Here is a 14,854-nt window from a genome sequence, read left to right on the forward strand (position 1 = left end):
TTTAATCAAAAAGAATTTAGGCAGCAAATTCAAAAATTGTTTTGAATTTTAGTTAAGAGCGCCCCCTGGTGAGTGGGCTGGTATACAGCCAACTGAGTGGGCCAGTATGAGCGCTAAATTCAAAAATTTGGATCTGAATTTTTGGCAGTAAATTCAAAAAGTATGTTTTGAATGTGAATGAAAAATATAGTTGTAAAATAACAAATAAAAACATTCTATGCAAAAAAAATGTATTCTCTGACCAAAAATATATGCACTTATGCATTATAAAAAAATTATGTTCTGAATTTTAGTTTAGAGCGCCCTGTGATGTTGGGGGTTGCTGGACGAAGACAGTATCCCGAACAAACAAACTTAAACTTTTTACATAACTTTATTCTTACAAGGTTAAAGGTACAATTACAACTACGTCGACCGACATTATCGTTAGGATAGGTCAAGGTGACCCATATCTCGGTAACTATATCCCCTGACTACGCGCCGGCAGAGTTCAGCGAACACACTGATCCAACAACGATATCCCAGGTACTCGACCTTCCCACTTATATCTATTATATTAAAAACAATGCCCATATGTATTACCATATATGGTTATGCTATACGTATTTCAATAATGACGTGTGCTTTGTTTGCAGTCTTGCGAATGAGTTGAATACTTTGAACTTTGCTACTGTCGTAATAAATTATACAAATTGCAACTATAATATTGACCTTATTCTTATAACAAATAAATTAGGAAAATTCCGTGAGGGTTGTCGTGTACCATCACAGCCCCTGGTGAATGGGCTGGTATATAGCCAACTGAGTGGGCCAGTATGGAAGCCAAATTCAAAAATTAGTATCTGAATTTTCGGCAGTAAATTCAAAAAGTATGTTTTGAATGTGAATGAAAAATATAGTCGTAAATTTAACAAATAAAACTTATTCTATACCAAAAAATATATTCTTTGGCCAAAAATATAGTATACACAATATAAAGAACATTTTGCATTTTTATAATATAAAAATGCATAAGTGTATTATTCTATATTTTTGGTCAGAGAGAATATTTTATATTTTTTGGCCTAAAATAAGTTTTTACTTGTTATTTTACGACTACATTTATTTTTCATTCACATTCAAAACATACTTTTTAATTTACAGCCGAAAACATTTACATTTATATATTATAAATAAAAATGTATCATTAGAGAGACGAGAGACTCATACGTTTTGGTACAGGATAAGTTTTTATTTTTATGGCTGTATCTGTCTTCCACTACATTAAAACACTTTTGTCCTTTTGAAAACAGAAAAATTAAACAGATATTCTTAAAAAGTTATTTATTTCTGTAAATTACTTTATAAAATTACTTGAGCAATCAAAATTTGTATGGAATTACAGAAGTATCATATCATAGATATATTTTATACGTGACTGCTACCATTCTGGTCTTCACGTATATCCTTGTGCAGGGATCCACGTTATACTCAATGGAAATGGGTCCCATTTTGAGCCTAGGCATCTATTGACTCTGACCTACTAAATGATAAATGGAATTACTCACGAGCAAGCAAGCAAAACGTAAACACACCTGCAGAGACTTGCATGCCCATATGGCCATTCAGGCATACAATTCATTGGGGTGAGAAGGATTGGTCTGAGTAAATCAGGGACCACTCCTTCGAGCTCCAATGCTCCCCAGGCTTTCCTCCACCCCTCCCACAGCGCGCTGATGCGCTATAGAATCGTCAAAATGATTGCCATGTGAGAGTGCAGGGATAAAGAACCCTCATATGAAATATTTACCGAATATTGCTGAACCGTGTGAGGCACTTTAGTCCAGCTCCACTTAACTGATGTATCATCGATTTGTTAGGCGCAAATTACCCAAATGTGTGTGTGTGGTGTGTGGTGTGTGTGTGTGTGTGTGTGTGTGTGTGTGTGTGTGTGTGTGTGTGTGTGTGTGTGTGTGTGTGTGTGTGTGTATGTGTGTGGGGGGGGGTGTGCGCGCGCGCGCCTTAACCCTTTCAGTTATGAGTTTTTGTTTGCAAGGATAAACATTTAAAACTTTGAGGTTGAAATATATGATGTTTTTAAAGATTTATAAACAAAAAATTTTACCCATAAACATTATTATGCCTAGCCTAGTACAACGTACAGAGACGATTACGGTGATTCAATGTAAAAAACGGGAATTAGCTATCGTATTGGGGCTTAAAAGTTGATGTTCATTTAAACGAACATGGTGACTGAAAGGGTGAATGTTATGAGCTTTATTTTTCATCTATATTATAATGTCATCATATGTATAAAATCATCAACTTAAATAATAAAGAGAAAAGTAAAATATATAAGCATGCATAATAAAAGTGAACTATGTAACTATCTACAACAGAGAGTGAGATAAGGAGGCACCATTTCTCCCAAACTATTCACCTTACTCTACAACTAGAAGATATTTTTAAGAAATTAAAATGAAAAAGGTGCATAAACATCAACGGATCATAATTAAACCATTTGAAAACATATTTTTATTAGAAACATGTCCAAGAACTAACTGAATGTTGAACATTATGTATACACAGGCCACGTCATCAGACTGTGAAAACCAAATCCAGATGCTGAAATTAGAAAAACACAACTGGGATGGGCCGCTTTTGGTGAACTAGAATGTATTTTAAACAACACCCCCATTTCTATAAACATAGCTGTATAACACATGCATACTACCAGTTTGTACATACGAATTGGAGACTGTATCAGGGATATCATGGAAGAAATTTAAAAAATGAAATGATGTTGGGCTGGTCACACAGTCAATTATAATGATAGCAGGTGGATAGAGAGAATTGTAGAGTAGAGACCAAGCAAGACGAAATAAGCATGGGAAGACTCAAAAGAGATGGGTAGATGGCATAAGAACAGTGGCAGGCAAACAGTGGATCAGAATGGCGCAAGATAAAAAAGGATGAAGCAATTGTGAGAGACCTAAATTTGGGAGCTGATGGAAAATGGTTGGCAAAGAAGGAAATATGTAAAACAATAAAAATAATTATTGAGATTCATACGAGTCCAGTAAATGAAAAACACAATTTTATTTGCTAAAAACAAAATGAAAATATTAGCTGTAAATTGAAATTATTTAAAAAATGCAGACACACTTTTTGTAAAAAATGTAGGCAAAAAATATGATAAGCATAAAATTTTATGCTATAAATTCGATTTTACTTATACAGTGAGGACATTTGAGTTGGAATAAATTAATTTTCTCGGTGGGAAATTTCTAACGCCATCCATCTGAGCATAATAACGTAATTATTGAATTTTTTAAATGGAAATAGGGGTCGCGTGATAACTCATTCGAAAGGCTAATCAATTCTATATTCACTAATATAAACATTAACATAATTGTTTATACAGTGTGCCCAAATTTTTTTTAATTACATAAATTGATTGAGACAAAATGAAGAATGTTTACAATTTATTTAATTCAAAATACATTTTACTGTTGCCCTAAAGCAGAGAAAATATGTTTATTTGATAAATAAATATTGTTTTTCGCTTAAATTAAACGTTCAAACTACCAAAAGGCAGGTGGTTGGCACTTTAATATTTAATTTAAGCGATAAACAATATTTATTTATCAAATAAACATTTTTTCCTGTTTTTGGAAACAGTAAAATGTACCTATTTCGAATTAAATAAATTGTAAACATTCTTCTTTTTATCTCAGTTAATTTAATTCAAAAAAATTTGTTTGACATTATAAATAATTATATTAATGTTTATATTAGTGAATAGAGCATTGGAGAACCTTTCGAATGAACTATCACACGACCCCTATTCTCATTTAAAAAAAAATAGTCAATTACGTCATCACGCCCAGACGGATGACGTCACGGGGATTATGATAAATGATAAAAAATTACAATTTAAAAATAAAAATCGACCATCGAAATAATTCGAAAAGGTTTCCGGATTTATCTCCATAGTCAGCCATTCTCGAGAAAATTAATTTATTCCAACTAAAACGTCCTCACTGTATACAGAAAAACAGAAAATCATAAAAGTACAAAAAATGTTCAAATTGTGGACAATCCCGCTTTTGTTCTTTAGGACCTCCTAATGTTTAATGAAAGAATTTAATATAAATTCATACTATAATGTTTTAGATTCTTAATTACAATATCTATAAGTTTTTGTGTCATTTCATTTGTTTTTATGTAAAGAAAAAATGTATTAAACAAAAATGTTATATTTAATGTTTTGTTTTATTTTTAAATACTTTTGATATGCATTTGCATAGAGTAAAACCTCTGTTAACCGAAATAATTGGGGGGAGGCTGTTTCAGATAACAAGAATTTCGGTTAAAAATAAGTGTTTTTGTATTCTTCTTATATCAAATTACATAGTATTCTTGGTCACAGTTGACATTAAAAAATACTATGAGGTGATTTTGTAATATTTTCTTTACTATGTAAATTCAGAATAATACTTTACTAAGTACTACAGAATAGTACTTTTTTGTTTATTTTAACTGATTTGTGTAATAGATGTAATATGTGTAATGGATAACTATTAATATTTCGTTTTTGTTTAATGTGTAATTAAGATTTATTTTACTCTAGTTTAGTAGATATTACATATATTGATTTTATACTGTATGTTTTGTAATGGGGGTAATCCCGTATACAGGGTGTCTGCGTAACTTGGAACCATATGGGAAACTTTTTTAATATCAATTTTACGAAAAAAGTCATTCTTTATAAAGTGCTCTGCATAGTGTAAAACCTAAGATGCAATCATCAGGTATGTCAAAAAATATTAATTTCGCTCAAGAGCAAACTACCTTTATATTTCAAAATATCAAAAAATTTTATTATGAAAAGTTATTTATAATTAAAAACCATATTCAAATATGCAATAACAGCCTTCTACGTGAAAAAAAAATTCTGAGATTTTCTTAAATTACCGATTCCGAACATCATTTTTATTTATTAGACATGTAATAACTCTTTTATTAAAAATTTTAGGAAAAAACTTATTCTTCATAAAAATCTCTGCATGGTCTAAACCTCAAGATAAAACCATCAGTTTTCCAAGTTTGTTAGTTTTATACGAGGTGTGTCAAATACTATGAATTTAGAAAGAATATAGAAAGAATTCTTTCTAAAGTCATATTATTTGACACACCTCGTATAAAATTAACAAACTTGGATAACTGATGGTTGCATCTTGAGGTTTAGACCATGCACAGATTTTTATGAGGAATAACTTTTTTTCCTAAAATTATTAATAAATTACAGGTTATTAATAAATTTATTACAGGTCTAATAAATAAAAATGATGTTTGGAATCAGTAATTTAGGAAAATCTCAGAATTTTTTTTTCATGTAGAAGGCTGTTATTGCATATTTGAATATGGTTTTTAATTACAAATAACTTTCCATAATAAAATTTTTTGATATTTTGAACTATAAAGGTAGTTTGCTCTTGAGCGATATTAATATTTTTTGACATACCTCGTATATTATTGATAAAATTTGATTTCTGATGATTGCATCGTAGGTTTTAGACTATTCAGAGCACTTTATAAAGAATGACTTTTTTTCGTAAAATTGATATTAAAAAAGTTTCCCATATGGTTCCAAGTTAAGCAGGCACCCTGTATAAATAAATAAATAAATTGCATATTTTAGTTGTATGAAAGCAATGTTGACAAATTAACATTGAATTATTTCTGTTTTGATATAAAAATTTACCTTTTATTGACGTAATTATTGAAACTGTAACTATTGACCCATTTCGGTTAAGCAATGTTTCAGTTAACAGAGGATTTACTGTATTTATCACAAATCAACTTTTTTCATGAAGTAGAAAAGACGTTTGTAATTTGGTGAGGAATTAACCTAATAATTGTTTTCATTACTTTATAGTTCAAATATTGATATATACGTTTGTTTTGATGAGGTTAATTCCTCACCAAATTACTTAAGTGGAACGTTTTCTCTACTTCCTGAAAAAAGTTGATTTGTGGGTTAAAATTTTTACCTTTCAGTACAGTGGATAATATCATTATATGAGCATAATACATATTATAATATTATAAGAACTATAAAAATATACCTCACCTACATTCTCAATTGTAATAATAGGGCTTTTCATTCACAGTCATTTATTTCGAGCTTCTGTCATATGTCCTATAATTCATGTATATTAATATTATACACAGATTATATTATTATATGAGATTCCTATGATGGATGCTCGAAACTAAGCTTCCGTCATAGGAATCTCATATAATACTAATATAATCTGTGTAAAATATTAATATACTTACATGGATTATAGGACATATGACAGAAGCTCGAAATAAATGACTGTGAATGAAAAGCAAAATTATTACAATTTAGAATGTAGGTAAGGTATATTTTTATAGTTCTTCCACTCTGACTTTTCACATGCGTTGATATCAAAAAATAAAGCGAAACATACATTGATGTGTGGCATTGATATGTACTACTCTCAGAGTGTCTGTGAGTTAAAAAGAGACCTTGTATGAATACTAGTTCGTCAATAATTTCGTGCATGGGAAAAGTTAGAGTGGAAGTACTTTATAACATATTACCATGCATGTCAATAAATTGAGATTCTTCAGTAGCCTTTTCATCCTGATAATCTGAAATTTAAATACAATAATTATAAAACATGACAAATAAATAAATCTATTTGAGTAAAACATAAATATCTGGACCTTTATTATTATCAGAAATGAACTCAAATAAGTAATATATTGCGGAGAAATCCCAACAAAATTTCTAATAATGGAATAGTAGTATTACAATAATTATCTTCAAAATGTCAGTCTAGACGGTCCAGTTGGCAAAGGCGCAGTCGATTGACAAGTATAGTGGTTTGCGATCGATGGTTCAAGCCTCAGCCAGGTCAAGAAATTATTAAAAGGCCGACGCCGTAGTATAAAACTCGATAGAGTCTACGGCTTGGTCTGGAATAAACTGGCATCTGATCGGCCAATGGAGAAGCGGTACGGCAAGGGATAAGGGCTTGCGGCTTGGTGATACTCCTCCATAGATCCCTACCGAAGGGCGTTGACGCCTAAGAACGGTGTATATACGGTAAGAACGGTGTATATTATATATCTTCAAAATAGTTGTATTAAAAATAAGACAGATTTTAGGAATATAATTACTAAGGCAGATTTTAGGAACACAATTACTAAAAGTCAAGTAAGAGATTTGATGATTTTAAAACGTCGATTCGCTAATCTGAGACACCACTATCTACATTACAATTACAATAAAAATGTACTATACAGTAGAACCCCAATTATCCGTGCTCCTCAGGCCAGAGGTGGCACGGATAATCCAAACATGTATTTCCTATGTATAATACATATCTGTATGCCAGAGGTAAAGGGCATTATGTCACAAATTTGTAATTTTACAGGAGAAGCGTAATTTTACAGGATGTACTTATGCTAATACACATTATGTCACAACCCCTTGTCTAATTTATTTTTAAGATTATTATCTTTCAAAATTGTATTATTTAAAACACATATTGTGATACTAAACTTGATTTATTTTTAATAAAAAAAAAATTGAAACACAATATAGTGGACATAGTGCTATTTACCTCTTCAAGATCTATTGGGTCATGGTACTAGATGTTTACTAAAAATGCATTATACAATGTTAAACTTTAATTTGTTTCTCCTTCATGACAAACATTACAGGGTAAAGTGTAACATTACCCTGCTTGTTTAATACTGGATTTGTAAAGCAATGTACACAAAGGCATAGTATCATGCACAAAGGTATAAGCTTACATGTCCACATGGTGCCCTCTGCCTCTAAATAAAATGTGACATGATACCTTTTATAAAGTGCTTACCTTTGTTATTTTATAAAGTAGGACAGAGTGCTTTATACCTCTGTCCCATTCATTATAACTGCAGTATAATCCCAATATTGACAAAAATGGACATAGTGCCCTTTACCTCCGACATACAGATATGTATGTATACACATGCATATGTACCAATCATAAAAATATAACAGGTAAAATAAATCATTATGAGTCTCTCTTTCGGCATATAGAGTTTCCGTTGAGTAATTTACGATGAAGATATTTTGATAAAACCTCAAAAATGCAATGTGAGTAATAGAAAATCATAGCATGGATATCCGCAGCACGGATATTCCGCACCTGGATAATCGGGGTTCTACTGTATAAAAATAAACAAAACAAGACACGTTGAATGTTCAAGGAGCACTCCCAAATCATAATTTGGGAGTGCTCCTCGTGCTTGTTTATTTCTAGTGTATATTTATTGTGATTGTAGTGTAGACAGTTGAGTCTCAGAAAATATTTGCTAAGAGGTACAGTTCTTACCTCTCTCTTCAATCCTGACCCCCAGGAGGGAGTGTAGTGGTCGACGTGATATCATATATTGTCTGTCTAAAAAGATCTCTGTCTCTGGTCATTTCTTTTAACTCATGCATAGGTCTTTTGCATATTCCTGTAATTTGATTGATCCAAAGTATTTTAATTGTTGGATATGTACTTTACTCTATATGCGTTGGCTAACTTTTAGCTCTATTAAAATTGAATTATTTGTCCTATGTGGTTCTTACCTAGTGGTGGTAAAAATGAGCTTGGGATGGCCCCTTTGGTAATTCCTCTTGTTCGAACTCTCATGTATCCTAAAATCTTCTTTAAAATGCCTAGAACAAACACGAAAACTGTTGTAAAGATAAAGTGGTGTATACTTACTTAATTTATTACTTTGAATAAGTTTCAACCCTTCCAAGAACATGTCCATTTCATCTCTGGAAAACGTAATCGATGTGGAGAAGGCACAACCACCAACACAACATGTTCTACATATTATTGTATGTTGTTCCATTTCAATAATAGTCTATCTGTCTTAGCCATATCACTGGTCATAAAATTACCTCTATTTAAAAAAAAAAACAAAACAGGACAAAATCATAAACAAAATGACGGAAAATGAATCATGCGCAACGAACTCTTACGAACGTGACTTGTTGATGTGTTTCGTGTTTGTGACTACTAGCACCTAGCACAGCACCTCCAAGCGAAAGGGGCCAGGGAAGCTCAAGATTTCTATCCCACTGTGGTAGGGGTACCAGACCACACAAAAATCAAAAGTTTTTCATAATTAGGTATTATAATCCACTAAATATCTTTATTTCATAACTATCTTTACTATTTTCCATACAAAAAATACCGATTAATCATATTATGATTCAAATTACTAAACTCTCGTGACGTAATCGCGCCCTTAATGTTCATTGGTTAGTCGATTTAGGCTACCGTAGTATAGTCTAAGAACCGTGGTTTAAGGTGATATTGTTAGAGATTATGTGATTGGTCCACATTTTTTGACGGTTGAGGTTTTTATACGACGGTGCTCCAGTTCTTCCAAAATTGATTTTTTCAAGCGGGGCTATATAAAAAACCTTGTATACCAGAAGCATCCAACAACGCTTGATGATATGAAAAATAGAATAAAAGAAGCTTTTAATAATATTGACTTACAAAAATGTTAGAAATGTGGCTCGGTCATTTGAATATCGGTTACAAAATTGCATAGACGTTGAAAGTGGCCATTTTCAACATTTACTTTAGACTTATATCCTTAACATCACATTAATTGGTACATTCATTAAATTTTGTTATGATTTATTATTTTTTTTTTTTAGTTATTTATTGAATGAAAATATTTGTTATATTATTACATAATACTTATTTGTTAAGTTATTTATATTTATAAGAATTGAATGTATTCCCGGCAAATGAAGAAAACTAAAAATATCTCAGAAACTAATAAGTTTAGGTATAGGAGATGCTATATAAAAATGAAAGAGTATCATCAATACAATATTTAAAAAAAAATAAAATATAGGGTCATCTATTAAAAAAAAATTGAGAAAATCGTAATTTTGTTTTGTAGTTTAAAAGTGCTTATAAAAATTAATGTTCTACTAAAAAATTCTTGGCTTAGAATGCTGTTGATATAACAATCTAAAAACTGTTACATCAGTTGTATATTGTTTTGATTTATGTTTCATGTAAGTTATTTATTGAATAAAAATAATCTTGTTATATTATTATATACAATACAAAGTTTTTTTTGTAGGAATTTTACGATCCTTGTATATTAGGGAAATATGATAATTTCTTAGTATCACATTTATTGGTATATTCACTGCATATTGCTATGGTTTATATTTTGTGCTAGCTATTTATTTAATAAAAAAATTTTTGTTTAATTATCACTCAATACTAACTTATTTCTACTAGAAAAATTGAATGTATTCCCGAAATTTGAATAAAACTAAAAATATCTCGGAAAGTAATCAGTTTAGATATAGGGAATGCTATATAAAAATGAAAGAGTATATTAAATACAATAATGTTAAAAAATAAAATATAGGGTGATCCATTTAAAAAAATAGAGAAAATCGTAATTTGGTTTTGTAGTTCACCCTGTATACAAATATTCGTCAATGATGTGAATTGGACTTAATTTAAAAACTACAGTATATTGTTTATTTTATTACATAAAACAAATTATTGTCTACGAATTACTTCTTTATATACAGGGTGTTAATCTCATAGTGATTTCGAAATAAAAATGGTCATAACTTGTTAAATACTCTGTATAGTAATGCAAAACCATATATTATATGAACAAGAATTATGAAGGGAATATAAATATGAGAGAATATATAGGGTGTCCCATTTAAAAAATTATATGTTTGATATACCACGCAGTTACTGATCACCCTGTAGAAATGGACATATTTTCCAAGCTTGGAGAATATCATTGCCTACATTTTTTTTAAATAACTTTTCTCGATATTTTATACCATAATGGAGTTATCGAACGATCCCACACTAAAAACTCACCCTGTATATATATATATATATATATATATATATATATATATATATATATATATATATTGGGGCTTTAAAGTATACTATTGTCTAATATTCGAGCTTTCGGAAATGTTTATTTCCTTTTTCAAGAATGTCTACAATGCAATAAGATAAAAAATTATTAGAATATTTATCAAAGAACAAATAGTAATGAGTAACTTACCAGAATTTAGATTATAAAAAAATGTTGGTTACTATACATAAGATTAAAAATATCAATGGTAAACGGCTGTTGTACATTTTGAATAACATAAAAAACAATAAAAAATTTTAGCAAAAACACTTAACAAAGGATAAAAATTGGTTAAATTTTGAAGTAATGATCTAAATTTGATTGACTTTTAAAAAGTTTAGTTTATCATAAATACATGGCTGACAAAAACTAAATGTAACTATGGTAATAGTATATAGGTGTTTATAAGGAATTGAATAAAAATCTATGATAAGAAAATAAGGAAATTTATGTTTTCAAAAAGTAGAAAAGTTAATGTTAAATATTAGTGATATTAATTAATTTTGTTAAAGTTTGGTATCAATTTCAAAAGTAAAGCTTTTTAAAGTCCCAATTTGACTTCAATACCCAAAAAATTTGTGAAATTCGTATTTCCAATCAAGTCAATCAAAATACTACTTGTATATATATATATATATATATATATATATATATATATATATATATATATATATATATATATATATATTTGTACAAATATTTTCGACCGTACTGTGTTATAGTGGTTTGAAGTTTCAGCAATTCGGTCATGTGAAATAAAAGTCTATTTGTTATTTCTCAATATTTCGTCACACTTTTGTGACTTCTTCAGGAGAAAACTGTAAATTTATTAAGATTAGAAATTAACAAAAGCTAAATATTTAATTACTTACAACTATAAGAGTATTAATTTAGATTTTTTTAACATATCGTAAGGGACATTGACTTAATTTTGATTTTGACATTTATTATTTCGGAGTTATGGTAACTGCAATAAATTTTATATTCATAGAATATTGTCTGATATTTAAAATTCTTTTTTTAATAATAAATAGGTCAAAGTAAACCAAAGAAAATATTAACGGAATTTTAAGGTGGAAAGGTATGATTAATAGTAGAAAAATTTTAGAAAGAGACTAGAGTATATTAAATTGATCTATAAAATGTAAGTGATGGTACATAGTGAGTTAGTATAAGGCTGATAATTTTCGAAATTAAATAAAAATTAAGATGGATTAATTATTAGGTGAATAATTGAGTAATTTGTTTGAATTTTTACATTTTTTGAAAATATTTTAAAGGTTATTTATTATTTAGAATGTTACAGTAGATATTACTCAAATGGTTAGTATCAGTCTTATAATTAATAGATTCTGGAGTTTTGATAATATGTACCATCTCAAGGAAGAGTCGTTTTTTATAATTGTCAACTTGTTCCAAGATTTTTACATTGTTAAAGTCAAATTTATGTCCCGTCTTTAAATGGTGTTCTACCAAGGCACAACAGTTTTTTCTGATATTACAGTCACTTTTATGTTGAGTGACACGTTGCTTAAGACACTGTTTACTTTGACCTATATAACAACCTTGACATTCAATGCAATTTATTTTGTAAATTATGTTGCTCATTAATCCCTTTGGAGTATTAGCTTTAGTTTTTAAACAATGGCTACCCAAAACACATTTTAAAAAAACTCATTTACAACACTCACTCCTGTGATAGAGCTTTGATAAATAATCCTCAACCAGTTATTTACAAAAAAATACCTTACGTAAAAAATTTAACAGACCAAATTGTCCCACTTTTTAAACCATTTCCAAACATCAAATTAGTCAAGTACAATCCACTTCTAAATTCAAAGTTGTTCTCGAAAACTAAAGCTAATACTCCAAAGGGATTAATGAGCAACATAATTTACAAAATAAACTGCATTGAATGTCAAGGTTGTTATATAGGTCAAAGTAAACAGTGGCTTAAGCAACGTGTCACTCAACATAAAAGTGACTGTAATATCAGAAAAAACTGTTGTGCCTTGGTAGAACACCATTTAAAGACAGGACATAAATTTGACTTTAACAATGTAAAAATCTTGGAACAAGTTGACAATTATAAAAAACGACTCTTCCTTGAGATGGTACATATTATCAAAACTCCAGAATCTATTAATTATAAGACTGATACTAACCATTTGAGTAATATCTACTGTAACATTCTAAATAATAAATAACCTTTAAAATATTTTCAAAAAATGTAAAAATTCAAACAAATTACTCAATTATTCACCTAATAATTAATCCATCTTAATTTTTATTTAATTTCGAAAATTATCAGCCTTATACTAACTCACTATGTACCATCACTTACATTTTATAGATTAATTTAATATACTCTAGTCTCTTTCTAAAATTTTTCTACTATTAATCATACCTTTCCACCTTAAAATTCCGTTAATATTTTCTTTGGTTTACTTTGACCTATTTATTATTAAAAAAAGAATTTTAAATATCAGACAATATTCTATGAATATAAAATTTATTGCAGTTACCATAACTCCGAAATAATAAATGTCAAAATCAAAATTAAGTCAATGTCCCTTACGATATGTTAAAAAAATCTAAATTAATACTCTTATAGTTGTAAGTAATTAAATATTTAGCTTTTGTTAATTTCTAATCTTAATAAATTTACAGTTTTCTCCTGAAGAAGTCACAAAAGTGTGACGAAATAAATAACAAATAGACTTTTATTTCACATGACCGAATTGCTGAAACTTCAAACCACTATATATATATATATATATATATATATATATATATATATATATATATATATATATATATATATATATATATATATGGTAATTATTTAGTGTTGACTCACCGCTCCCACAAGTCTGACAACTGTATATATGGTATCTGCCTTACCTTCTTATCATTTTAAAATTAACAATTAACTGTGCTCGGCTTTAATTTTTGTATTTATCTCATTTAAAAATGTGAAATTTTCACATCAATTTCAAATTATGGCCGCCATTACAGTATGCGCAGATCGCTTACGTATGGATTGATGACAGTTTATTCTGCAATGTTGCCTAATTTAAATTTTTTTATAATTTCTTGTGCAAAGACGGAAGGTGCTTTATTTTTTATTCAAACATAAACATAAGGGTGGGTTGTGATTGCGCGCAGCGGTCAAATACCTCCTGCGGTTCTCTCACTCTAATACCCGTAAGTTAGGTTTGGACCGAAGGGTTAGGTCTTCCTCCTTTCAGACCTCTGCGCGCAATTGCAATCTGTCCAAACATAATGCTCGTTTCAATCTTTCTTTGTCTTTTTCTTCTTCTTTTATTCGATTTGCTTGGCCTTGACTGCCGTAACTCGTCTCATTTATTGTTTATTTGAATGGTTTGGTTGGGTTATGTTTGGTCTTTCAGAAGGTTACTAAGATTATGCTATATTTTCATTAATAATATTATAATTATTCTGCAACTAACTTCAATTTGCTATTTGCACTGTTGCCACATAAATTATCAAACAATATGAAACAAGGAAATACAGATATTTTTTGTTCAATAAATAGGCAATTATAATATATTGCCGCAAATATTATTTTTGAAGATTGCTTTATGGTTCTGTTTTGAACTTAAAATAATCAAAATTGTTGGTTTTAACATCTTTCTGCATTTGCATTTATAATATGGGGTAAACAAAAATAATATGGTATGGAAATAATTCTGCGAAAATTTTAAACTTGGAAACGATGCTTTCATCCCTTAACTAAGGCGGTAGAAGGGGGTTGGCTTAGCGTTACCGACGCTAACCAGCGCGTCCTTTTCGTTCTTTCTTGTTCATACCGTGTTTGTGTTAGGACTAAGCATCAAAAATG

At 29.4% G+C, this 14,854-nt stretch overlaps 1 protein-coding gene across 6 annotated transcripts; it reads right to left on the reverse strand.

Annotated features, from left to right (window-relative positions):
* Positions 1–1,308: 1,308 nt before the first annotated feature.
* LOC126891107 (uncharacterized) lies at positions 1,309–9,371 on the reverse strand. Of its 6 annotated transcripts, none has more exons than XR_007700488.1 (5): positions 8,793–9,371; positions 8,642–8,731; positions 8,400–8,526; positions 6,613–6,663; positions 1,309–1,519 (listed from the first exon to the last, which is right to left on the reverse strand). XR_007700488.1 is itself a non-coding variant. In XM_050660287.1 (4 exons), the coding sequence occupies exons 1-4, from the start codon at positions 8,911–8,913 to the stop codon at positions 1,506–1,508; spliced, it is 294 nt and encodes a 97-aa protein (XP_050516244.1). In that variant the 5' UTR covers positions 8,914–9,371; the 3' UTR covers positions 1,309–1,505. The 6 variants fall into 6 exon arrangements, 4 of the variants coding, with proteins under 4 accessions (XP_050516244.1, XP_050516243.1, XP_050516242.1 ...); XR_007700487.1 differs by having other exon boundaries at positions 1,309–1,522; XM_050660287.1 differs by lacking the exon at positions 8,400–8,526 and having other exon boundaries at positions 8,642–8,749.
* Between the last annotated feature and the right edge of the window lie 5,483 nt (positions 9,372–14,854).

The sequence above is a fragment of the Diabrotica virgifera genome, chromosome 9 (assembly GCF_917563875.1).
Source record: "Diabrotica virgifera virgifera chromosome 9, PGI_DIABVI_V3a".
NCBI lineage: Eukaryota > Metazoa > Arthropoda > Insecta > Coleoptera > Chrysomelidae > Diabrotica > Diabrotica virgifera.